Raw genomic sequence first — 27,791 nt, 5'->3', positions numbered from 1 at the left:
AGATTCATAGAGCCCCTGTTCAGCTGCCCCCAAACCTTGGAGGCACCAAAGCTTGCCTGGTGCCTAAATTTTGGAAGTTAGAAGTTTCCTCAGCACCTATGTTGCTGCCTCTGAGTATGTGCACTATAGCCCCAAAGCAATGCATGAATTTATAAAAGACACATTTTCCTCTGACAGACCGATTTCCCTTGCCTGCAAGGCCTGATCCAATAGGTGCTTGTCAACCAGAATGGTCCTATATGGAGACACTTACACAAAAGTTTTGGGGGCAAGAGGAAGCATGACTTTCTTCATAACTTTTAGCCAAATGGTTAGGATAATTAAAAACATATCTGGAGCAGTGGGACTCTACCTACCACCCACAGAGTCAGTCATTCTCACTTAGTCTTTTGCCCAATGATTATTTGGCCATAGTGCAACAGCTTTGTACAGAGAGATTGAAGGAGCCTCAGATCAGAATATCCCATTGCCCAATGTTTAAGGCACCCAGCTCACTGCAGCAGATTCTTGGTCAAATCCCTTCTCTCACTAAATCAGATGAGGGACTTGAAACCAGAGGTCTCCTACATTTACACTGGGGTCAAGATTATAAATGAGATTATCTACCTCCTCCTGCTATTTTTCCCTTCCACCCTCAGGACTAAAATGGCACAGGCACCCAAACCCAAAAGGTCTGTGGCTGAGAATTCCAAGTAGATGGAAGTGCCTTCCTGAAGTCAAGACTTGGGCCCCTATCTCCAAGAGAGAGATGGGTCTTAGTACACATCATATAGGTTGGCATCTCCTCTGGGTACTTCAGGTGAGGAAAATCAAGCATGCTGGCTTTTGTGAATCCCATTTTTCAGTAACTATTTCTATCCATTCATTGTAGAGGGAGTGTAAGCTGTGAATCTCAGTGGTTTTCTAGGTGACAAAGTTAGGCACACCTGAATTTCTTTGTAAAGCTAGCCCTATGTTCCAAAACAATGTCAGTGTTTTCCTCCTCATTGTGCACTCTGATTGAAAGTGAAGTGCACCTGGGCCAGAGTTCTGGGATTGCAATGCATCATTTCTAGAGAAGAAAATCCCCACTCCCACCAAAAAAAAAAAAAGCAAAAAAACCATTCAGCTATAACTGTGTGTATCATTCAAATACAGTAAACTCTTTCATATCTGGCAGCCCCAGGACTGGGAGGTTGCCATATATTCAAATATTCTGGATAAAAGAGAGGTATACCTAGCAATGGGGTGTAGGGAGCTCTGGATGGAGGTAGTACCCTTGTTCTCTGGCAGCTGCATCCTATTCGTAGGATGGACAGAAACACTGGTCCTCACCTATCTCCTATCTCTCACGTCTGGCTCCAAGTGCCACACCCCAGGCAACGGTCTCAGCTGGCCGGCTAAATGACATGTGGGGGTGGTGTTAACAAGGCATCACTGGGCGAATGTCTTCCATGTAGAAGTCACCGGCCAGGGCGGAGGCGCTTCAAGATAAGCTCAACAGCCACGTGTTCAGGACCAAGACAAGCCACAAAGTTATTGCGGAATTTCGGCTGTGGTCAACAGCCTGAAGAGGGATGGGCTCCATCAGGCTATCTTGCCCATGACACACCACATGACGACATCTACCACTACCCAACTCATACCGGATCGGTCGCAGCCCAAGTTAACAATGACCACTCCCACCGTTGCACACCAGGACGAAGGTGAAAAGTATGTTACTGGTGACCAGTGTAGCCAAACATGAACCCCCCATTTGGCCTTTTCTTCCTCTCCCCCCCACTGGGAGAGACAGAGAGAGAAATAAGCAGGGGAGACAGGCGGCCTTTGATGTCCTGGGAACGCAGGTGTGCTGTCTCGCCCAGCCTCTCTACTATACACAAAAGCCAGACAGTGGATGGGCTAATGGTCGCCCTCCTGGCTGATCTCAGTAATTGACACGCCTTGATCACTTCCCCAGCCTTGATCACTTCCCCAGGAAGATTGGGGAACCCCCCCGCCCATCACCTCCAAAGGTGCCCAATTGTCCACAATTCACAGGTGCAAATTGAGCCTTGCATCTTCCCTGGGAAACCTGGGGTCCAAAACATATTCCTCCCAATTGGCCACTTAAGACCAGGAAGAAGCGTACGTGCCACAAGCAGTATAAAGGGGCTTGGCAGACCACCCCCCCTTTGAGTTTTCAATCACCTACACCTGCTGGCCAGGTCTGGAATTAACTCCCGAGACTGGGGACGCCTGGTTCGTATCTACTTCTTCCCGAGGGATTGAGAGAATCTGGGTCACACTGGATCTAGGAGGCAGGGGTAAGAATTACACCTGTATTAAACTTCTTTCCTATAGGAATTGAGGGAAAGACTTTGGTTCCACCAGGTCTAAGAGGCAGGGGTAAAAATAACACCTGCAACAGGCCTTTCTTGTGTACACATTAATTGTATTAGTTTAAGCTAGCTAGTTTGTCTAAAACTTTTCTTAAGTTAAATTGTGTTGTTTCCCCTTTAAGAACCATGAGTACTAACTTGTACTTTAATCATTTGTGTTAGTTAAATTGTTTCTATCTTTGTATAAATAAAAAGTAACTGTTAAAGCCTCTCTAAGTGTAATTTTCCTCTTGCTGCTGTACCCGAACAAAACACAATCCAAAGAACCCAGCCTGCCCTGGCTGCGTAGCATAGCTGCTGGTGTGGCATCACCCCCCCGCTTTGTCCCACCAGACCTTTGGCTGGCACCTGGGCATCGGCTCACAACCAGTCAAGCAGGATCCGTGCGAGAGACAACATTATTATCGGTACTTGGGATGTACGCACATTGAGAGCAGCAGGGAAGCTGAGAGAACTGACCCATGGAATGGAAAGATACCACTGGAACATCTTGGGTATCTGTGAACTGTGTTGGAAAGGCTCTGGTGAACAATCAGTTGAAGGGGGTCATAAGCTGTACTTCAGTGGAAAGGAGGATAAACATGAGCACGGTGCTGGCTTTCTAATACACAGCAACATTGTGAATACTGTCATTGGATGCTGACCAGTCTCCAACAGATTCATCACCATCCGTCTGAAAGTATCCCCTTTCAACATCACCATCATTCAGGCTTATGCCCCAACATCCCATTACGATGATAACGAAGTAGAAGAGTTTTACGATCAGCTACAGGATGTCCTGGAGCAAACACCAAAAAAGGACATACTTATTGTACAAGGAGACTAGAATGCAAAAGTTGGAGCGGATGCATATAGTAACCGGAAAGGAACGTGTGGGCCATACTGCAACACTGAAACCAACGACAGAGGCCTTAGACTTCTGGAGTTTGCCAGATATAACGACTTCATGCTGGCTAATACATTCGGCCCTCACAAGGAGTCCAGACGATGGACTTGGCACAGCCCCAGTGGAGACCATCACAGTCAGATTGATTACATCTTGGTCAAGAAGCGCTTCCGAACAAGCGTTAACACTGCAAAGACACGCAGTTTTCTGGGAGCGGATGTTGGAAGTGATCATGATCTAGTGATGATGTCATTCCGCCTACACTTGCAGAAGATCTTAAAATCAAGACACACGAGAATTAAGTTTGACCTTGAAAAGCTCAAAGATCCTGAGGTGGCAGAAGCCTTCCAAGTAAAAATAGGAGGGAGACTCGCACCACTGCTCATCCTTGGTGCTGAAGAAGCAGATGAGGACATAATGGCCTACATCTTTAATACAGCAGCAGTAGAAACAGCTACTGAGATTCTTGGCAAACACCGCCCAAAGAAGAAACCTTGGGTTACCGCTGATCTGCTTGACCTCTGTGACAAACGGCGAGAACTGAAAAAGAAGAAAGGTGAAGCTGGTGGGACTGAGAAATACAGAGAAATCAACAAGACCATCAGGAAAGGCATGAAGGCGGCAAAACAGAATTGGGTAGAAGACCAGTGCAAGGAAATAGAAGACAGCCTTAACAAAAATAACAGCAAGAAGGCACACCAGACAGTAAGAGAGCTCACAAACGTCAGACAATCTAGAGTTTCCATAGTCCAGAACAAGGCAGTGAACTGCCTCGCTGAAGAGAAAGAGATCCTTGGCAGGTGGACAGAATACTGTTCTGAGCTCTACAATGATAAGGTTGATGAAGACCCAGAAATACTGAAACGTCCATATGCTACCGAAGAGGTCAGCCTCCCAATCCTTCGGGAAGAAGTAGATGCAGCAGTGCTATCACTGAAGAAAGGAAAGTCAGCTGGAGTGGACAATATCCCAGCAGAATTGATACAAGCAGGAGGAGAAGCCATGATCAGTGCCCTTACCAGCATATGCAATAAGATCTGGCAGATGGGAAAATGGCCTATGTCATGGACCCAGTCGCTAGTGATCACACTTCCCAAAAAGGGCAACCTCCAACAGTGCCGAAACTATCGTACGATAAGCCTCATTAGCCACCCAAGTAAAGTCTTACTGAAAGTAATATTGAACAGGCTGAAGCCCCAAGCTGAGATGATTATTGCTGAGGAGCAAGCCGGCTTTAGGGCAGGGCGGAGTACCACCGAACAAATATTCAACCTGAGAATTCTCTGAGAGAAATATCTGCAGCACCAACAGCACCTGTACCTTGTTTTTGTGGACTTCAAAAAGGCCTTTGACAGAGTTTGGCAGGCAGCATTATGGGCCACCATGAGAAAGTACATCAGCCCCAACCTTGTCCGAGTTGTTGAACACCTGTATGATAATGCCACCAGTGCAGTTTTCCACAACAGTACCATTGGAAGCTGGTTCAGAACAACAGTGGACGTCCATCAGGGTTGTCTGCTCTCCCTCACGCTTTTCAACATCTTTCTGGAGCGCATCATGATTGATGCCTTGGAAGACCATGAAGGAACTGTCAGCATAGGGGCAGAATAATCACCAACCTTCGCTTCGCTGACGATATAGACAGATTAGCTGGAGGAGAAGAGGAACTTGCCAGCTTGGTAGAACGGCTGGTTACCACCTCAAAAGCCTATGGAATGGAGATAAATGTAGAAAAGACAAAACTGATGACCAGTAACACCAATGGCATCATTAGGGATATAATGGTGAATGGACAAGCTCTTCAATGTGTGTCCAGCTTCAAGTACTTAGGTGCAATCATGTCAGATGAGGGGTCCAGACCAGAAGTCCTCTCCAGAACAGCGCAAACAACAGCAGTGCTTACAAAACTTAGACCCATCTGGAGGGACAAGAACATCAGTCTGAGATCAAAAGTAAGATTGATGCGCTCACTGGTCATCTCAGTGTTCTTGTACACTTGCAAAACGTGGACCCTTACAGCAGAACTGCAGAGAAAGATCCAAAGCATGGAGATGAGATGCTATGGGAGGCTTTTGGGCATCTCCTATATTGAGCACGTCACGAACAAAGAAGTACGACATAGGATCAGGCATGTCATAGGCCCACATAACGACCTGTTCACTGTGGTGCAGAAGCGCAAGCTCAGATGGTACAGCCACATCATCAGATCATCAGGCCTTTCAAAGACCATGTTGCAAGGCACAGTACCTGGTGGTAGAAGGAAACGCAGGCAAAACAAGAGATGGGAAGATAACATCAAAGAATGGACAAACCTGAATGTGAGTGAGTCACAGAGAGCTGCACAGGACAGGATGAGGTGGAGTGAGTTGATTAGGAAGTCATCTGCAGTGCCCCAACGACCCTCAAAAGGGGTTATGGGATAGAGAGAGAGAGAGAGAGAGAGATACCTAGCAATGCATAACTAAAAAACAAACAAACCAAGACTAACTACTAGGAAACAAACAAAAATGTATGCAGAGTCCTTTATTTACCAACAAAAGTAGTATTGTAGACTGTAAACGTGTTTTGTATTTGCATTTACTTTCCCTGTACTAGATATATGGAAAATACAACTAAAATTTACTTATGGTTAAAACACCAGTTATTTGAGAGTTCGGGTTATGACAGAATGTTGAATATGAAATAGTTTAGTGTAATTTTCTTAATAGAATATAAGCTCTGGGGACAAGGAAAAGCAAAAGATACATAATGAAATTTAAAGCATATTCCTGGTAAGCAGAGATAAAAATTCTACTTTTTATAGTAACTGAAAAGAAGAAGCCCTTGTTCTTTAAAAGTAGTTTTTACAAATAAACTCATTATTGTTCCTCTTTTTCCTTTGTGTCTTCCTGAGAAACAAGATTGCTGACTGATGCACTTGCTGACCCAAACAAGAGAGACCTTCAATCTTTGGGTCAGGCATGTCAACGGAACCCACATTACGGCTACGTCTACACGTGCACGCTACATCGAAAGAATAACGTCTACACGTCCTCCAGGGCTGGCAACGTCGACGTTCAACTTCGACGTTGGGCAGCACCACATCGAAATAGGCACTGCGAGGGAACGTCTACACGCCAAAGTAGCACACATCGAAATAAGGGTGCCAGGCACAGCTGCAGACAGGGTCACAGGGCGGACTCAACAGCAAGCCGCTCCCTTAAAGGGCCCCTCCCAGACACAGTTGCACTAAACAACACAAGATCCACAGAGCCGACAACTGGTTGCAGACCCTGTGCCTGCAGCATGGATCCCCAGCTGCGGCAGCAGCAGCCAGAAGCCCTGGGATAAGGGCTGCTGCACACAATGACCACAGAGCCCCGCAGGGGCTGGAGAAACAGCATCTCTCAACCCCTCAGCTGATGGCTGCCATGGCGGACCCCGCTGTTTCGATGTTGCAGGACGCAGATCGTCTACACGTGCCCTACTTCGACGTTCAACTTTGAAGTAGGGCGCTATTCCCATCCCTTCATGGGGTTAGCGACTTCGATGTCTCGCCACCTAACGTTGATTTCAACTTCGAAATAGCACCCAACACGTGTAGCCGTGACGGGCGCTATTTCGAAGTTGGCGCCGCTACTTCGAAGTAGCATGCACGTGGAGACACGGCCTACAACTGATAAATTTCCTTCCCCACTCATTTTGTACACCATGTTTGAAAATCTCAATTTTCGGCACTATGAGAAAGGAGAGGGAGTGAAATATTTTCATATGGAAAATATGAAGATCAGTGTAAATATATCAAATTTTGATAGAGGGAAAATCCAGCCAACCAAAAATGATAGTGCAACTTACCTATCTGGGCTGTCAGAAGCACACACTGAGTCAATCAGTCCAACATCCAGTGTACCCTGTGCAACAAAAACCCAACCAAAAAAGTCAGGTATTTAAATCTCACTAGAATAGATTATTTGGTATATTATTACTTTTCGATATAAACAAATCTATTTACTTTAGTTACCTAAAGCTATTTAAATCCAAATGCTAATGTCTTCTGCCCACTACATTTTAGGGGAAGGAACAAGGGTTTCACATAACTATATTTAACAACAGACTAACTTCAGTTACATTCACTGACCTAATTTACCATGCTCTTTAGTGAGCCTACCAACAAAAAGCACACAATCTTGGGAAGCCAACATCAAGCAGAAAAAGACATTTATTGGTTCTGTAACTGGTGTTTGAGAGGCGTTGCTCATGTCCATTCCACAGCAGGTGTGCAGTCTCGCCATGTTAATCGGTGCTGGAAGTTTTTACCCTACCAGCACCTCTTGGTGGAACACCTCTAGCTACTGCTGGAATGGTGCCGCTATGGTACAGTATAAAGGGTGTTGTGCACACCACTCACACCCTGAGTTCCTTCTTGTCAGAGACTCCACCAGTGGGGAAGGGTGGCAGGTTGTGGAATGGACATGAACAGCACATTACAAAGAACACCAGCTGCAGAACAGCTACGCGTCTTTTCTTCGAGTGCTTGCTCACATCCATTCCTCATCAAGTGGCTCCAAGCAGTACCTCAGAGGTAATCTAATGGAGTCGATTCGCGGCTGTAGTGCCTCCTGCTGGTCAGCCTGAGATTTAGCTCAGTTCACAGAGGATGCTGCCTTCTGTCCAGTGTCTCGTCCATCAGTGCTCTGCTTCACGGTCTCCACCATCTCTCTGCAGACCTGCATCGCTCTTTGGATTGTGGGGTCCTCTTCAGGACACTGCCCTGTGGCAGAGCCCACCACTCCATTCTCACCCCCTTCTGGGGGCATCAGCAGTCCCCAATCCATACACCATCACTGTGGCCAACTGCAGCCCCAAGGTCTAGATTCTTGCCTCAGGAGCAAGCCAGAGTCTGTACAGACCACATTCCTTGGCGGCGAGGTCTGGTGCAAGGGGGAAGGCTATTTTGGGCCCTGGCCGAGGGAGCCTATGGTGGCAGCCTTGCCCTTCATTCCTCTGAACTACCCTCAGTGTTCCCTGGGCCACTTCCCTGTGACTCTTGCACCTTCTTGGCCTTTCTATCCAGGCCCTCAGCCTGGAAGGTACCTGGAAGGACCTTATCTTCAGCTTCCCTGAGCCTGCCCACCCCTGCTCTGTCAAAGGTGCTTCTCCCTGGGAACTACTCCTGCACCTTCAGTGGTCAGGGCTCAACTGCCCTCTGCTCTGCTGAGCAGCTCTTTATGAATGGGGCTGCCTCAGCAAGCTGTTCTTTGATTGGCTCCCTGTAAGCTCTTTCCTCATTGGCAGGTAAGAGATCACAGCCACATTGACTGAAGCACAGCTTTGCCAAACACAGGGTCATCCCTACTCAGCTGAGCGATGGCGTAGTGAGACACGAGCATATTGACCAAGGACCAGGCTGTGGCTCTGCAGACGTCCTGGAAGCACTGGGAAGAATGACGAGGACGCCTGAGCCCTGGTGGTCTGGGCTCGGATGATCAGAGGTGGAGGGATGTGTTCCAGCTTGTAGCAGGTGCATATATGCATAGTAAACCACATAGAGATCTGCTGTGATGACATTGATAGGCCTTCCATGCGGTCTGCACTGGCAACAAAAAGCTGTATTGACATGCATAAGGATGTGGTATGCTCTAGCAGAAGGCTAGAGCTCTCCATGTATTCAGGGTGTGCAGACATTTCTCCCCTGCTGTCCTGTGAGGTATGGGACAGAACATAGGCAAGAATATGTCCTGGCCATATGGAAGAAAGACATGACCTTTGACAGGAAGACCAGGTAAGGTCGCAGCTGTTCCTCGTCTCTGTAGAAGACAGTATACAATAGGTCTGAAGTGAGCGCCTTTATCTCCAGGGCACACATCACCAATGCTATTGCCACAGAGAATGCTGCTGTCCAGCACAGGTGAGAAAGGGGCAGGAATAAAGTGCCTTGAAGGGTGGCAAAGTAATCCTGGAGAAGACTAGGTTAAGGTCCCACTGCGGGACAGGAACCTGACAGTCACATCATGGGAGAACACTTGAACCAGCTCGTGGAAAGCAGAGATGGTAGCAAGATGCACTGTGATCAAAGAGCGTGCCAAACCTTGATTCAGGAGTTACAGTAAGCATTCAGGGCACCTTGCACCAGTGAATGTAAAGGACAGATGCCACACGCCAATGTTCACCAGGAGAACCTCATCCACTTGGCCAGGTAAGGTAACCTCATCGATGGTTTCCTGCTTCCAAAGAGTATCTCCTTTGAGCAGACCTGTTTTTCCCAGGTTTACCACAGAATGTCCATGCTGAAACATGCAAGGACCCACCTGGGATGCAGGAGCTGGCCGTTGCCCTGAGAGGGCAGGTCCAATTGACTGGAAAGGAACCAGGGGTACAGTACAGTACAGGTGCAGCCATGCTGGGATGATCATGATAACCTGGGCTCTGTTTCTTTTGATTTTTACCAGTGTCCAGCTGATGAGAGGGACTGGTGGAAACACATACAGGTGATCCTTGGAATGTGTCTGGAGGAAGGCACTGGAGAGGAAGCACCTCCTGAGACTAGTCAAGAACAGGATCACTAGCACTTCCTGTTTTGCCTGTTGGAGAACAGCTCAGCTTAGGGAAGATGGCACGGGAGACTTCCAGAGGGAGCAACCATTCTTGGGCTGCATCTACACTAGCAAGAGCTTTAGGAAAAGCCAGGGCTCTTTCGAAAGATCCTGTGGAGGGTCAACAGACAAACTGCATTCTGAATCGAAAGAACATGGCACTTCTTTTGGAGGCACTCTGCTGGTCCTGGGTCGGGAAGAATGCCTTTTTTTGAAAGAAAACGTGTGTAGACACTCCGCAGGCTGTTCTTTCAAAAGAGGATCCTCCATGGCACTGGCCAGATGGTGCACAGAGATGCCCTGGCCAGCATTAGCAGAGCTCTTATGTTCCCTGTGTCTGGCTGCTTTTAAAGTCACAGGGACCCAGAAACCCCGTGGCAGGAAGCTGAGAGTGTGGCTGGAGTAGGGACATGAGCTGCTCACAGACGTGCTCAGAGCCATTCCCAGAGCTGACGTTGAACTCAAAGCCCCACAACGGCCAGCAGCCCCATGATACCTAACACCCCCCCCACCCCCCAAGACCAGCTAAGCAGTCACAGGAGCCTGCCCAGGCCATCAAAAAGAGGACCCCCTCCTGGACCAAGTGGAACTCCGGAACCTCCTTGGACTCTGGCAGGATGAGGAGGTCCTCCGGGAGACAACAGCAGGAGCAGGCCTGCTCCGAAGTAAAGGAGCTGAGGCAGGCATACATCCAAGCAAGGGACTCAGAGGGACAATCAGGAGCAGGACCTGCCAGCTGCTCCTGCTACTGGAAGGTCAACAGCTTCCTTGGGGCCAAGGACACTTACCCCCATCATGGTGCTGGTCCAGGACAAGCCGGACCCTGAGGCAGCGGAGAAGGCGGAACCCTCCACATGGACTACCTGCCCAGAGCCAGACCCATCCTCAGAGGAGGAGGGATCCAGTGATGGGACACTGGTGATTGCTGTCCCGTCGGGACTGTCCAGCCAGGCCCCCTCAAAGTAGGTCCTCCCCAGATCTTCCCGAGGGGGTAGGTACTCAGTGCATCACACACCCCAGGGTGTGGGGAGGTGGCACGTGCCTCCGCCACAGCAGGAAGCGGGCCAGCAGGAAGTGGGCCGCCGGCCCCAGTGCGGACAAACCCCGGATGGCTGCACCTCCTGGCTCATGGAAACAGCTGCTGGTGGTACTTAGCATCCACTCCCATGGAAAGCACCACAAGCTGCACGCATAGGGAGGGGGTGCAGGGGCTGAACCATGCCCAGTGCATGGCCCAGACATGCGGGGATCCCCTCAGTGCTCGGGATCTGCCAGGACCGCTGGGCCAACGGATGTGCGTGGAGGAGGGGGCTGCTGCTCATGTGGGGTGGGGGCCACTGCCCTCATGGCTGGGCTGTGGGACTGACATGCCATCTCTCTCTCCCCTTCCACCCTTACAGCTGTGTCATCCTCATCCAGGCCCTGGAGCTGGGGAGTCCACAGGTGGCAGAGGAGAAGACCAGGACACCCCCACCAACAGTGCCTGGGCAGGCCCATGGCCAGAGGGGCACATCACCGCTGGTGGAACAAGGCCGCCACATACACGGCTGCCCTCCGCTGGCAAAATACCCTATTAGAGGAGTGGTTGGCCCTGCAGCAGGTCAACCTGGACTGGCAGCAGGCGGCCTGTAGCGAGGTGGTGGTGCTGTGCACCATCACCCAGGCCAGCACTGACTGGCTGGACAAGCCTCCGCCCCCGTCTGCCGCTCCTGCCACCTCATCCACTCCCACTGCCATATTCCCACTCGACCTCCCACCTGCCACCTAACGGGGACTCGGCCACTAGCTCATGACCACAGCAGACCCTGCCGAGCCAGTCCCCCCTGTCCCCTCAGCACCCCCCGCTGAGACCGAGTCCCCTGAACCCCTACCATGCCCCTACCTCCCCGTGGCCCTGGTCCCACCCCAGCCCCGATAGGGACCTCGGATGTGGGGTGGAAGACGCTCCTGCAGACACCATGGCTCACGGCCCCTCCACCCCCTTGGAAGATTAAGGCCCCCCACCCCTTGTTCCAAGCCCCACCCTACAAGTGCCCTACCCACATCTTCAGCCCGCCCTCCAGGTTAAGATTCCCCCCACCCTTGTCCCAAGCCCCACTATATATAGTCACCCTCTGTTCCACACTGTACATAGTTATTCGCAAAGCTTCCATTTACCACAAAGATTCTCAATTAACGTAAAGGGTTTATTTTGTCAGTATCCCCATGTCCCTCATTACTGGGGGGCACAGGGTGAGGAGCGGATGGGAGGGAGGGACGTAGGGAAGGGTCACTGGGGCCTGCAGGTAAAGGTCTTGCAGAGGGCCTCTCTGATCCACACCCTGTCCCTGTGGCTCAGGGCAACAGCAGGTCCACCAGGGCCTTCAGCACTATCAAGTGGTAGTCCTTGCAACTGAGGAAGTGGCCCACACGATGGTCTGGGGCATGGATAGCAATGTGTGTCCCATCCAGGGTACCGAAGCAGTGGGAGGAAGCCGAGGGCGGCAAATCAGGCACCGGCTGCATCCAGGTCCCTGATGCAGATGACCCTCCAGAGCAGCACTGTGTTGATGGTCTTGACGACCTGCACAGGAGGGAGAGCACGCGCACATGTGAGTGCGTGATAGGGTGTGCCCGGCCCCCTGTTCCCCTGCCCCAAGTTCTCCAGCCCCCTCCTTGCCCTGTGAGGCCTGTGTGTGTTTGGGGGGGGGGGCGTGGCTGGTCCCCTGGGGATGGGTCTCCGTGCCCCCTTGCACCCCCACCCCGGTTGCTGAGGGTCCTCCTTGGCTGGGAGCCCCCTCTCTCCTCCCCATGGCGGGTGTTTGACCCAAGAATGACTTACCTCTATGAGGACAGCCCTTGCCCAACCCAGCTGGTGTTCCATGGACCAGTAGTTGTCTGGGGTGGCCAGCTTCCAGACTGGAATGGTGACCCGCTTCTCCAGGGGTACAGTGCGTGTCCTGGTGTCAGAGGGTGGGGGCTGGCTGGTGGCAGAGCTCCAGGAAGGTCCACTTGGTCATCCTGAAGTTCTGGAGCCAGTGGGCACCACCTCACTCGCCCATCGCAAGTCAGTTCCATCACTGGAGCTGCTGGGGTGGCCCCAGAGGCACCAGAGTACCCAGCGGGGCATGACCAGGGCCTGCGGGAGAGGAACTGCACAACCCTGGCAGGGGGGCTCATCCGCTGGAGGAGGTGGAGGGAGTCCAGGACCACCGTGGCCAGCAGGCTGATCATGGCGTCGATGAAGTCCACGTCAGGGAACTGCTGGGGATTCATGTGTGTCTGCACCAGGTATGCCGTGCTGTGATCAGCGCAGCAGGCATCAGCAGCGTGTACAGGGAGGGAGTATTTGGAGGGAACCTTTTAAGGGAGCGATGGCTAGCCGGGACTCCTGGAAGGGCTTGGCAGCCATGCAACCCCGTCTGCAGCATTTCCTGCTCTGTTCTTTCTAAAGAGCAGCTGGGGCCGTGTAGCCTCTCTCTTTCGAAACAGCAGATCAATCTTTTGATCCGGTTTTTGCATGTGGATGAGATCTTTCAGACGATGATCTTCCACAAGATCCCTTCCGGAAGATCTTCTTTCGGAAGAGCACTGTAGTGTAGACGTAGCCATGGTGAGAAATCCCTGCTGATGTGATCTGCTAGAGCATTCCTGACTGGTTGTCATGGGTGATGCACAAATCCAAGCCACAGGGCCTCCTGGAAGAGGGCTGATGCGTGTGCGCCTCCCTGTTGATGCACAGAAGCTTGCACAAGGCAGTAGAAAATTCCAGCACTGTCACTATTTTCCTTTGTTTCCTTTATTCTCTATACTGAATGGGTCAAATCTGCCTCCCCAGTTTTATGTTCTGTAAAAATAACTAATGGAAATGTTGCAGGTTTTTTTAAATTAACAGACAGTTGTACTTTTTTTTATTTTATTAAACAAGAATGTCTTTGCAATGCTTTAAATACATCCCTACTCTGTTGGAGCATGAGAATTTCATAGGAAATTGAACAGAAAAAAGTGAAACCAACTAATATATTTTCTTTGCTCAAAGGCAGTAAAATGCAAAAAAATCAAGGACTTATAAAGAGTGAAAAGGAAATTCTGATTAATAAAAGAAATGTTAAACTCCAGAAATTGACTGCCTGAGGCAGGATCCATCTTCTCGTTATATTGGTGCACTGTGCGCACAGTACCCAGCACAGGGTGGAGCAAATACCAGCCCGTCAGGGTTAATCCCTGGTGGGCCCCCAACTCAATTTTCATCTGCACCTCTGCAGGTATCAGGAGATCACAGCTCTTGCTGGCCATGGATTGTTGTTAGCAGCCAATGGGAGCAGTGCGACCAATGAGAGCTGTAATTGCCTGACACCTAGAGAGACTCAGGTAACTATAGCAACAATGCCTCTTTTTTTATTGACCACCTCTGACCTAGCACAATGGGGCCCTGACCACTCATTGGAGCAGTTTAACCACGACCACAAATATACCTGAAACATATACAAACACATGTGTGAGCAACTGCCAGAGATGTTAAGCCACTGGCACAATCAGGATCTTTGTTTTCTAAAAACATGCTTCTTAACCTGCCTTTAAATTTTGACTCACCACTGCATTCTGGGGGTTTGCCTGCTCATCGTGCATCTCCTGGATCTCCTGTTCTGTGGAAGCACTGACCTGACTCAGCACACTGAACCAATGGCTGCAAGAGAGAAAGATAAACACCAACGTGACAAAAAGGTCACACCCAATGGTCCTCTATCACCTCTGTGGGCTGCAGAAAAGCAACACGTTCTACACGTTTTCTGGACTGCCTTAAAACAGAGTTCTATTCTTAGCACTAAATGCAAACAAAACAAAAACAAGACAATAACAAAACCCAGCAACCCTCTGTGCAGTCAGTTCAAATGATGACAGGATGTCAGAGCAACAAGAACTGCTTGGATACTGCTCCACCCTGAAGTCTTTTTAACTAGGTCTCCAAAACCAACCTTTTTCGTGCCATTTGTTTGAAGATAAATACCTTGTGTTAACAAAAAGTATGCCTGAAGAACTGAGTGAAACCAATTGAAGCCCTTCTATGACCTGGATGTACCCAAGCAAACAGTGAACCTTTCAGGTGGAATAGATCCAATCCGATCCTCCCCTTCCCTTCCCATCTCCTTCCCTTCCCTTTTGGCTAATTGTAAAACATTGGCTGTTCACACCTGAAATGATTCCCTAAACCCTGATGTGACCGGACATTTCTTATTACTATACATCTGAAAGTGTGTTCATAATAATCTGGTACTTAAATCCTCTATGCATCCAGCAAGAGAAAGAGGGAGGACAGAAAGAACTTCTCATGCTTTTCAGTAGTTAGGAGCGAGGCAAAGATCAATCTGAGCTAGGCTCCTTTGGAAGGAAGTTTAAACACAAAAAAGGATGTGTATAAGACGTAGAAACTTGCATGGATGACTAAGGAGAAGTATAAATATATGGCTTGAGAATGCAGGGAAGCAATCATGAAACCAAAAGCACAATTGGAACTGTAGCTAGGAAGGAAAGTGAAGGGAAACAAGAAAGGCTAATACAGTCAAGTTAAAAATAACAGGGTGATCAGGGAGGGTGTGGGGCCCTTACTGGGCAAGAAAGGTAGCATAAGAATACTGGCAGCAAGACAAGCATACAGAAAATCAATGGTGGTGGGTGATAGGTATCAGAGAGGTAGCCGCATTAGTCTGTATCTTCAAAAACAACAAGAAGTCTTGTGGCACCTTATAGCCTAACAGATATTTTGGAGTATAAGCTTTCGTGGGCAACGACCTGCTTTGTCAGATGTAACAGAGAAACCCCAGGTGTCAACAGCTCAGACACTGGGGGCAAGCCAGAGGATAACCTCAACATTTGCGGGCTCAGTCTTTTAAATGCAGAGTAGCCGGAGTGGGGACGGGGGACAAAAGCGGAGTCAGCAGCCTGCTTGCTGGTTAAGCCTTTCAAATGCAGAGCAGCAGTGGGTGGGGGGAGGGGGAAGGGGGATGACTGCCTGGTTCCAGCACAAGTAGGGATAGAGGTCGAACTAGCCACAGCCACTCCCTATTTACCTGGGGAGGGGTGTGTGCAAGTAACACAATCTAATAAGCAGATGCTTATTTTTGAGTTGTGTAACCAGATACTCTATTACATCCCCATCCTGAACATCATTCTTTGATATATTAACTTGCGATTCCAAAGATACTGATCTTAGTGCCAAGTTTCAAAGAGCCTCATCCCAGCTTATAAAACTGCATCTTCACACTTTTGAAACCTGCAGTTTTTCAGGTTCCGTTGAGCATACATGAATATTTTAGATACAAAATTGTGGGTATAAGCTAGAGGCCTCTGAAACGAATGGTTACCTGCCTTTCATAACCATTGTTCTTTGACATGTGTTGTTTATGTCCATTCCAATAGGAGTGCGTATGTGCTGCATGCACAATCATTGGAAATTGTCCCCTTTAGCAGCAGTACCTGTCAGGTTGGCTGGGGGGTCCCCTAGCATGGTGCCTTCATGGAGTGGTATATAGGACACTGCTGATCCCCCTTCCTCTCAGTTCCTTCATGCCTGATTCTTCCGACAGAGAGGGGAGGGGGGGGTGAGATTGGGAATGAACATGAGCAACTCATCTCAAAGAACAGCAGTTACAAGGAAGGTAACCAATGCTCTTCTTTGAGTCTTTGCTCATGTTTGTTCCAACACATGACCTCACCAGAATTTCCATGGGGGAGAGGTTGGAGATCACCTGGTTGCTGCTTGTAGACCACATGGCCAAAGTCCAGGCCATCTCACGCCTGCTGGGTAATAGCACAGATGACCCTGTGGCTGGCTGGCAGATGGTCTGTACAAGGAATGCTGCCAAGAAAACTTGTGCCCTCTTGGAACCTTGGCCAGGTCATAGCAGACCCTCAATCAGTATGTGATCTACGACGAAAGGTGCTACACTAAGATGGGGAGGCCCTTCATTCTTTCCACTAATGCAATAAAGAGTTGCATTGATTCACGAAATGGTCTCTTGTGGTCAATATAGAACACCAGGGCAAGCCTGACATTCAGAAAAATGGAAGACCCACTCCCTCTCACTCATGTGCGGTTTTGGGAAGAACATCAGTCACAAAAGGTAGATGACCATATTATCTTCTTCGAGCGACCCTCAAGGTTCTGGTTTACATGGAAGTGAAACAGTAACAGAGGGGTAGCCGTGTTAGCCTGTATTCTAACAAAACAAAACAGCAGTCATGTAGCACTTTAAAAACTAACAAAATAATTTGTTAGATGATGAGCTGTTGTGGGACAGACCCACTTCTTCAGATCTATAGCATTTCTGGTCCAGACTCAGCTACATACACAGAGGTCCAAAAAAAAATTGTAATAAAAATTGACAAATCAAATACATGGAACTGAAGGAGGAGGGTGTGGGTGTTAAGTGTCTTGCCTGAGATAATTATGAAAATCAAAGGAAGGGAAACAGTCCTTGTAATGTGTGAGATAATTGCTGTCCCTGTTCATACCAAGGGTTAATGTGACGAATTTGAGCATGAAACCCAGTTCCCAAGTCTCCCTATGTAATCTGCTATTAAAGTGTCTTTGTTGTACAGTGCATATTCTCAGGTCTTTAACAGAATGACTGACTCCACTGAAATGCTCATGACAGGCTTATGTGTATTGAGATTCCTAATGTCTCCTCTGTGTCCATTCATTCTTTGGCGAAGTGTTTGCCTGGTCTGTCCAATGTACATAGTATAGAGGGGCACTGCTAACATACGATGGCATATACAACATTGGTTGAGGTACAGGAGAATGAGCCCCTGATCTTGTAATTAATGTGGTTAGGTCCAATGATGGTATCTCCAAAATAAATATTTGGACGAAGCTGGCAACAAGGTTTGTTGCAAGGAAAAGCTCCAGGATTACTATTTCTGTGCTGTAGCCTGTGGTTGCTAGTGAGAACCTTCATTAGGTTAGGAGGTTGTCTATAGGCAAGAACAGGCCTATCACCTAGGGCCTCCTGGAGTGTAGTATCATGATCCTGAATAGGTTGCAGGTTTTTAATGATGTGTTGCATGGGTGTGAGCTGGAGGCTATAGGTAATGACAAGCGGTGTTCTGTTTTTGACATTCTTGGGCCTATCTTGAAGTAGCTGATTTCCAGGTATTCATCTGGCCCTGTCAATCTGTTTATTTACTTCTCCCAGTGGGTAATTAAATTTTTGGAATGCTTGGTAGAGATCTTGAAGTTTTCAGTCTCTGTCAGTAGGATCAGTGCAGATGCAATTGTACCTAAGGGTTTCTGGTCGAGAGTGGCATTGATCTCGCCATCAGTGCTTTGCACCTTGGTGTCCAGGAAATGTCTCTCTCGTATGGAATGGTCAAGGCTGAGATTGATGGAGGGGTGCAGGTTGTTAGAATCGCTGTGGAATTCTTTTAGAGTCTTTTTACCATTGATCCAAATGACAAAGATGTCATTGATGTAGTGTAATTAAAGGAAGGGTAAGGGGTGACGAGAGCAGAGGAATCATTGTTCTAAGTCAGCCATAAAAATGTTAACATATTGTGGGGCCATGCGGGTGCCCACAGCAGTGCCGCTAATCTGGAGGTATAAGATTTCCCAAATTGGAAATAATTGGGGGTGAGAACAAAGTTACACAGGTCAGACACAAGATTTGCTGTGGTAACATCAAGGATGGTATTCCTGATCACTTGCAGTCCAGCTTCACGTGGAATATTGGTACAGAGAGCCTCTATATCCATGGTGGCAAGGATGGTGTTGTCAGGAAGTTTCTGATGATTTGTAATTCACTCAGGAAGTCAGTGGTACCTCAGAGATATCTACGAATGCTGGTGGAGTAGGGTTTGAGAAGAGAGTCTACATAGCTGGAAAGTCCAGGAGTAAGGGTGCCAATACCCAAAATGATAGGGCATCCAGGGTTCCCAGGTTTATGGATTTTAGGATGCAAGTAGAATAATCCCGGTTGGGGTTCAGATGGTGTGTCTGAGTGAATTTGGTCTCGAGTAGGGCAAGGAGTTCCTTACGAAAATGGGGTAGGTTTTTTTTTGGTATTCCAAAGTGGGATCAGAGGAGAGAGGTCTATGAAACGTGGTGTTGGAGTGTTTTCTAGATGCCTCCTGTTTGTAGTCTAACTTATTCATGATGACAATGGCAACCCTTTGTCAGCCAGCTTGATTATAAGGTCTGAGATATTTTTGAGACTCTGGACAACACAGCATTCAGCAGAGTTGAGATTGTGTGTCATCTGGTGTTGTCTGAGTACAATATCAGTCTGTGCACAGCTGAGGAAGCTTTGTATATACAAAGCCTCTCAAAGCCCTTGACCATGGGTGATATGGACACTGGAGTTTCCCATAACACCTCTGTAGTGTTCTGGGTTTTCTTAATCAGCCACTCTTGAGGGATCATCTGGAGCAAGGATCTCAACCATAGGGACAGCGGCCTGAATGATCTCCTCCACCTGCAACTGCACATTTTGTGCCATGTGCTGCAGGAGGCCCTGGTGGCCCTTGCTGTCAATGGAAGGGCGCGCGGATGCGGAGGCTACTACCTCATCTGGGGCAAGGACAAGGATGCCCATGGAGGAGGGATCCTCTTGCTCTCAATTTGGGTGTCGTGTTGCCTGCTGTTATGTGGCTGCCTCTGCTGCTGACACTGTACACAGTGGTGGGAGAGTGGGGTCTCAGTGCCACACTCGGTGCTGTGTAACCTGCTTCCGCAGGGAACAGCATTTATCCAGGGTAGCCGATGGCGGGGCACAGATGCCACTGACATCGCCCTAAAGAGCAGCCCTTGGGCTTGGTGGTAGGCCCACAGGATCCAAAAAGGCCACTGGATCACGCTTCCACCACAGGACTTCTTGTGTGCTTGCCACTTCTATGGCCAGAGAGTAGTACTGGCTTTGGCATGATGTGGAGGACTCCTAGCCCAAGCCCGACTGTGTGGGTGGCAAGACTGATGGTGCTGGGGAGCAAAATTATAGTGATGATGAGTGGTGTCACATGATCATTAACTTGCCCAGGTGCTGGTCTATGAGCATCACAGACACTGCCAAGGAGGCAGCTTGGCACAGTTCTGACAGAGACAGCAGTGCCAGGGGCCTCATCAGTGGCTGCAGTAGTGCAAGGTCATGAGTTGATGAGAAAGGAGGCACCATTGCCAGCACCTGCCGTATCGGGGACTGTGTCGTCCTGGCAATAAAATTCCTGGAAGGCTCAATGGTGTCGGGCACGGAGAGAAGGTCCAACTCCTCCACCATTTCTGACCTATCAGGGGAGACAATGAACACCAGACTCAGAGTTGACATTGCTGGGGACTGCTGCCCCATGTTTGGGTGCTCTGACTTATGGTGTACCCTACCAGGGTCCTTCTGAGGACAACCAGGTGGCGGCCAGCCTGTCTCAGTTATTTTATGTGGCACTGGGGAGTGGGAATGGTGACTTATGCTGAAACCTGATGGCAGTAAGGTGCAACGCGTGTGGTCCTTCGAGGCATCTTTACATGGTGCTGAGGAGTCCCACACTAAGGCTAGTGCATTGCTCACCACAAGAACTGGTCCCAACTCTGGCACAGCTTGAAGGTGGAGAGCTGCCTCCATGAGCAGGAGCTTCAGGCGACGGTCCCACTCATTTTTAGTTTGAGGCCTAAAGGTACTGCAAATAGGGCACTGACCAGTTGAATGGCCTGTCCAAGCACTTGATGCACAAAGAGTGTGGACTGCCCTAGGGCATAAGGCTTCCCACAGCTCCCACAGGATTTGAACCCCTAACAGCGCGGTATGCCCTGGTCAGAGGAGTTGCAAACTGGAGGGGGAACCCCCCAGGCTAACTACCTGTAACTATATTTAACTGTGAAACTGTAATCTGTGACCAACTAAAAATGTATGCCAAGAATAAGCTTGCAAAGGAAGAGCACTAAGATGCTCCAATGACCGTAAGTGGCGGCAAGAAGGAAATGAGAGAGAAGGGTTGGCAGAGTTCTATTTATACCATGCCAAAAAGATACCATGCCAGGGGACTCCACAGCCAAACAAACTAGTACCAAGGGAAAATTCTCTGACAATTGTGTATGCACCTTGGAATGTGCATGAGCAATGACTTGAAGAACAATTGTCTACACTCATGGATCTGCTCACGCACCCATAATGGAAAACTGTGGTGTTTAGGAAATGCCAGTTTTCCACACCCAATATACATATGGAAACTGGACTCCTCATAGCAGCTCTAGAGAGACTAGATGCTCCAAAAAGCAACACAACAGCCAGGGATTTAGTACCCTGATTAACTCCTTCAAACAAACTTAACATTTAAATTAGTAGCAGCTATAAAATTTTCAGTATCTAGGTAATGGGGAAATGAGCAAGAGTGCTGGATTCTGATCTATGGCAGGAAGAAAGAGGCTGAGACAGGGTTATGGTCCTCTATATACCTCTGCATGAACAATCTGGATCCCTACTGGACACTATTTTCCTGACGACTCTGTACCTGCAAACCCTGTGTGTGCAGCTTCCCTAACAAAAAAAACTGGCAGAGGCAATATTTGAAGGAGAGTTGCCAAGTTTCAGGTGAAACCAGTCAAACCTAAGAAATGTCTCACATAGTTTCCGCTCACAGTCATAAGCCAGCCCAAGTTTATTCAAAGCTCATGTTCACCAAAAGATGCACAAAGATTTTAATGAATTTGGTCTGAAATTTATATTTGTACAAAGATCTGAAAGCAGGCAAAATAGTTCCATTTTAAAAAACCTGACCCAGGTCTAACTCACTGTTCAGTAGCTCTCAAACAGCTCCCCAACTCCACGATCAGAAGGGCACAAATTCCAGAGAGCATCACTTTTAGACCTTCCTTGCTAGGGAGAATAGTGACATGAGCAGGGCGCCCCCTGAAGAGGGAGGGAGGGTGAAGAAGTAGGGAAATGTTCAATTCTTGAAGGATCCTTAATTCAAAGTATTTGTGACTATTTTTCCCTTTACTTTCCAGATTCTTACCCAGAGGTGTTTTACTTAAAATCCAGTGTACTAATTAAATCATATCAAAGACGACAGATCTCATAGCACCATCCCCTATTAATTTAATTATAAAAGACACTACAGGAACATAGCAGTGTTTTTAAAAGGAGTGATCTAAGTTGAACATCAACTTTCCTAAAATATTTTTTATATTACTAGGTTCAAAATTTTGAAAATCTAGGAGCAGGGTCAAAGGAAAACGACACTCAGCTCTGAAGTTCCCACCTCACTGACTGGGTCTCAGAAGATCAGCAGGTTTCCACTACTAATTCTAAACTGTTCGCTTGTGTGCATGTGCCCTTTTTCCCCATATTCCAACAATGCAAAGAACACCATAAACACAAAATGCATACCAGAAGCCTGGGTAACAAGCAGAAAGAATTAGAAGCTCTGGCCCAGTACAAGAATTATGACTTGATTGGGTAACAGAGAGTTGGTGGGATGACTCACGTGACTGGAGCGCTGTCATGAGAGGGTATAAACTGTTCAGGAAGAACAGGCAAGGGAGAAAAGGAGGAGGAGTTGCACTGTATGTAAGAGAGCACTATGATTGCTTGGAATTCCAGTACATAGAGGGAGAAAAGCCTGTTGAGAATCTATGGGCCAAGCTTAGTAGATTCTAGTAGGCAACACTGGAGATAAGGTGGTTGGTGTCTGCTACAGGCTGCCAAATCAGGATGATGAGGTAGATGAGGCTTTTTTGGACAACTGAGAGAAGTTTCCAGATCACAGGCTCTCATTATCATGTGGGACTTTAATTGCCCTGACATCTGTTGGGAGACCAATACAGCAGTACACAAGCAGTCCAGGAAGTTTCTGGAGAATGTTGGAGATCACTTCTTGGTACAAGTGCTGAAGGAACCGACCTGTGGTCATGCGCGGCTTGACCTGCTGCTTACAAACAGGAACTAATAGGGAAAGTAGAGGTGGGGGACAACCTGGGAAGCAGTGATCATGAGATGGTAGACTTCAAGATCCTGACCAAAGGAAGTAAAGAGAGCAGTAAGTTACACACCTTGGACTTCAGAAAAAGCAGATTTTGACTCCTTCAGGAACCTGATGGGCAGAATCCCCTGAGATGCTACCATGAAGGGAAAAGGAGTCCAGGAAAACTGGCAGTATTTTAAGGAAGCCCTATTGAAGGCCCAGAAAGAAGCCATCCCAATGCGCAGCAAGAGACATAAATATTGTAGGAGACCAGACTGGCTTTATAGGGAAATTCTTGGAAAACTTATGCACAAAAAGGTAGTTTACAAAAAGCGGAAACTTGGACAGATGTTTAGGGAGGGATATAAATGCACAGCTCGAGAATGCAGGGCACTTATCAGGAAGGTGAAAGGGCAACTGGAACTGTGACTTACAAGGAATGTGAAGGATAGCAAGAAAAGTTTCTACAGGCATGTTACCAAGAAGAAGGTGATCAGAGAGGGCATGGGGCCCCTACTGGATGAGTGAGGTAACCCAGTGACAGATGATGTAGGGAAAGCTTAAATATTTAATGCTTTCTTTGCCTCTGTCTTCACGGACAAGGACAGCTCCCAGACTAATGTGATAAGTAACAGAGAGTAAGCTGCGCTAGTCTATACACTATCAAAACAAAAAGCAGTCAAGTAGCACTTTAAAGACTAGCAAAATAGTTTATTAGGTGAGCTTTCGTGGGACAGACCCACTTCTTCAGACCATATCCAGACCAGAACATTTATCTTTTTCTGATTTGTCCTCCTTGCTTACTGTTTTTGGTTCTCTGTGTCTTAAATATTGAGTCTGTTCTGGTCTGGATATGGTCTCAAGAAGTGGGTCTGTCCCACGAAAGCTCACCTAATAAACTATTTTGCTAGTCTTTAAAGTGCTACTTGACTGCTTTTTGTTTTGATAATGTGATAAGTGATGCACCGTGAGATGAAGGTGGACAGCCTTTGGTGGGGAAAGAACAGGTTAGGAGCTATCTAAAAAAGCTAAACGTACATAAATCCATGGGCCCGGACCCAATTCATCCTAGGGTTCTGAGGGAGTTGGCGTATGTTGTTGACAAGTCCTTGGCCATTATCTTTGAAAAGTCGTGGAGATTGGGAGAGATCCCGGATGACAGGAAAAAAGCAAATGTAGTGCCCATCTTTAAAAAAGGGAAGAAGGATGATCCAGGGAACTATAGGCCGGTCAGTCTTACATCAGTCCCTGGAAAAATCATGGAGGGGCTCCTCAAGGAAGTCATTTTGAGGCACTTGGAGGAGGGGAGAGTGATCAGGAATAATCAGCATAGATTCATGAAGGGCAAGTCATGTCTCACCAATCTGATCAGTTTCTATGATGAGACAACTGGCTCTGTGGATAGGGGAAAATCAATGGATGTGATTTATCTTGACTTTAGCAAAGCTTTTGATACCGTCTCCCTCAATAGTCTTGTCAGCAAGTTAAAGGAATGTGGATTGGATAAATGGGCGGTAAGATGGATAGAAAGCTGGCTAGAAGGTCGGCCCCAGTGGGTAGTGATCAACGGCTCGATGTCAGGATGGCGATCGGTTTCTAGTGGAATGCCCCAAGGTTCAGTTCTGGGTCCAGTTCTGCTCAACATATTTATCAATGACCTGGATGAGGGGTTGGATTGCACCCTCAGCAAGTTTGCGGATGACACTAAGCTTGGAGGGGGAGGTAGATACGCTGGAGGGTAGCGATAGGGTCCAAGAGTGACTTAGACAAATTGGAAGACTGGGCTACAAGAAATCTGATACCGCAACAAAGGGTCCTGTGGCACCTTATAGACTAACAGAAAAGTTTTGAGCTTGAGCTTTCGTGAGCACAGACTCACTTCATCAGATGCTGATGTGGTTCAATAAGAACAAGTGCAGAGTCCTGCACTTGGGCTGGAAGAATCCCAAGCATTGTTACAGGCTGGGGTCCGACTGGCTTAGTAGTAGTTCTGTAGAAAAGGACCATGGAGTTGTAGTGAATGAGAAGCTGGACATGAGTCAACAGTGTGCCATTGTAGCTAAGAAGCCTAATGGCATATTAGGCTGCATCAAGAAGAGCATTGCCAGGAGATCCAGAAAAGTGATTATTTCTCTTCATTCGACTTTGGTGAGGCCGCATCTGGAGTACTGTGTCCAGTTCTGGGCCCCCAATTACAGGAAGGATGTGGACACACTGGAGAGGGTCCAGCAGAGGGCAACCAAAATAATTAAGGGGCTGGAGCATACGACATGAAGAAAGGTTGAGGGACTTGGGTCTGTTTAGTCTGCAGAAGAGAAGACTGAGGGGGGACTTGATAACAGCCTTCAACTTACTGAAGGGAGGTTGTAAAGAGGCTGGAGAGAGGCTATTCACAGTGGTCACAGATGGCAGAACACGGAACAAGGTCTCAAGTTGCGGTTGGGAAGGTCCAGGTTGAACATTAGGAAACCTTTTTCACTAGGAGGGTGGTGAAGCATTGGAATGGTCTACCCAGGGAAGTAGTGGAGTCTCCATCCCTGGAGGTGTTTAAGTCTTGGCTCAACTAAGCCCTGGCTGGGCTGATCTCATGGGTTTGGTTCTGCATTGGACGGGGGGCTGGACTTGATAGCTTTTTTGGTCTCTTCCAGCTCTATTGTTCTATGATTCTATGATTTCCATTCCATGCAAGAGATTAACCTCCACACAGAACACAGACCTTAGACCCCATCATTCAATGCAATCATAATTAACTCGCAGATACTTCTAAATCAATTTTAGACCTGCTTTTCAAGAGAGCTCAACACTCAGAGCTCCCTGGACTTCAGCACCTCTGACAATCATTACACATTTCCTGGAACCAAGGTATCTTAGAACAATTGTATATTGTGGAAACCAAAACAGAGAAAATGCCCGAGTTAACTTGTAATGTGTATGGTGTATATACTAAACAAATATTGAAACTGAAATCAGTGTCTTCTCTTATGTTTTGGAAAAAGGTAGAGATTTGTGACTGAAAACATGAAAGTCCTCAAAACTACAGTAACTTCTTGTTGGCTCCTCAGTAGAGCAGTTTGCCAGAAAGTTATAATCATTTAGACAGACAAAACTAACTACATACTGAAATATTAGTGTATCTTATGACATCGCTCCCAAGATGATAATGGAAAGCTTACAAATGGATTAGACTAAAATTTTAAAGATGACTTAGTTCGCTCATTTTAATGTTACAAGAGATCACTAAATTAACCATGTTGTTATAGCCTATGAAAAATAGCCCTTTAAAGTATGAAAAGAGAGTAATCTGTTTTGTAACTGGTGTTCTTCGAATTGCGCTGCTCATGTACATTCCATGCAGCAAGGTGCAGGTGCTTGCTACGTGCACTGGTGCCAGACCTTTTTTGCTCAATGGTATCTACAGGGGAGTGCTTTGTCAACAATAAACTTTGAATTGACATGTTTGAATTCTTATGACGAGGCTACACTCCACCTGGTACAGCAGATGTTGGTGAAGGTTATATGAGAAAGATGAATGTATGTATGTATGAAAGAATGTATATATGCATGTATAGTGTATGAGAAAGATGATGATAAATGTGCAATAAAAAATGAGGAGCAACTGGCCAGCTATAGGTCAAGTGGAGCTATGGGTGGAGCTACGTACACAATAATTCAGTAATATGTGCAAGTGTAACAATAGAAGATAGGGCTGTGTATCTTTTAGAAAACAGTAGATGCAAAATGTCCACACAACAGAACACACAATAGAGCTGGTATGCCAGAGTTAATAAAATTAAAATAAAATTAATAAAGGCAACTCAGAAGACTGCTGCATTTGCAAATATGAAACATTTGTGTAACATTTAGTTTAATAAAATTTAAGTGCTACTGTGTTTGTATGTGTGATTTAGTTCTTAACCACTCAATCTCATGCCCTGGTTCTCCTAGGGGACTTCAACCAATAGAGCAATATGCAGACAATCCAGCAAGTTTTTGGGGAATGTTGGGGACAACTTCCTGGTGCAAGTGCTGAAGAAACCAACCAAAGACCATGCTCAGCTTGACCTGCTTTTCACAAACAGAGAGGAATTGGCAGGGGAAGTAGATGTGGGAGGCAACCTGGCAGAAGTCATGAGATGGTTGAGCTCAGAATGCCGACCAAAGGAAGAAAGGAGAACAGCAAAATACAGACCCTGGACTTCAGAAAAGCAGACTATGACTCCCTCACAGAACTGATGGACAAGATCACTGTGGACTCTAACATGAGAGGGAAAGGAGTCCAGAAAACAGGCTGTATTTTAAAGAAGTCTTGATGGAAGTGCATGAACACACAATCCTAATGTTCAGTAGGAAAAGCAAATATAGTAGGTGACTAGTTGGGCTTAACAGTAAAAGCTTTAGTGAGATTAAACACAAAAAAGGTGCTTACAAGAAGCGGAAACTTGGACAGAAAACTAGGGAGGAGTATAACTATATTGCTTGAGTGTGCAGGGGTGTAATCAGGAAGGCCAAAGTGCAACTGGAATTGCAGCTAGCAAGGGATATGAAAGGTTACAAGAAAAGTTGTTACAGGTATGTTAGCAATAAAAGACTGGTCAGGGAAGGTGTGTGAGCTTTACTGAATGGGGGAGGCAACATAGTAACTGATGATGTGGGAAAGGCTGAAATACTCAATGTTTTGGGTTTTTTTGCCTTTGTCTTGAGATCAGCTCCTAGACTGCTGCGCTGGGCAGTGCAGTATGGGGGTAGTCCTCAGTGGAAAAATAACAGGTTAAGAACTATTTAGAAAAGTTGGACATACACAAATCCATGGGGCAAAATTTAATGCATCCGAGAGTGCTGAAGGAGTTGGCAGATGTGATTGCAGAGCCATTGGCCAGTATCTAGAAAAACTTGTGATGATCTGGGGTTCAGGGGAGAGATGGGGAGGTCCCACATGACTGCAAAAAATGGTAAATGTAGTTCCCATCTTTAAAAAAGGGAATAAAGAAAATCCACAGAACAACAAACCGGTCAGCTTCACCTCAGTCCCTGAAAAAATCAGGGGGGAGA

The 27,791-nt window shown here is 47.4% G+C and overlaps 1 protein-coding gene across 3 annotated transcripts in view; it reads right to left on the bottom strand.

The window, feature by feature from the left end:
• MYO10 (myosin X) overlaps positions 1 to 27,791 on the bottom strand; it is a 341,810-nt gene that overhangs the window by 33,995 nt on the left and 280,024 nt on the right. For all 3 annotated transcript variants that reach the window (XM_074987822.1, XM_074987821.1, XM_074987820.1), the window contains 2 exons: positions 14,391 to 14,484; positions 7,081 to 7,136 (listed from right to left, as the gene is read on the bottom strand). In XM_074987822.1, coding sequence (XP_074843923.1) covers positions 7,081 to 7,136; positions 14,391 to 14,484 — 150 coding nt within the window. The remainder of the gene's footprint in view (positions 1 to 7,080; positions 7,137 to 14,390; positions 14,485 to 27,791) is intronic.

The sequence above is a fragment of the Carettochelys insculpta genome, chromosome 2, assembly GCF_033958435.1.
Source record: "Carettochelys insculpta isolate YL-2023 chromosome 2, ASM3395843v1, whole genome shotgun sequence".
Lineage (NCBI taxonomy): Eukaryota > Metazoa > Chordata > Testudines > Carettochelyidae > Carettochelys > Carettochelys insculpta.
This window is presented reverse-complemented; position numbering and strand designations above follow the sequence as displayed.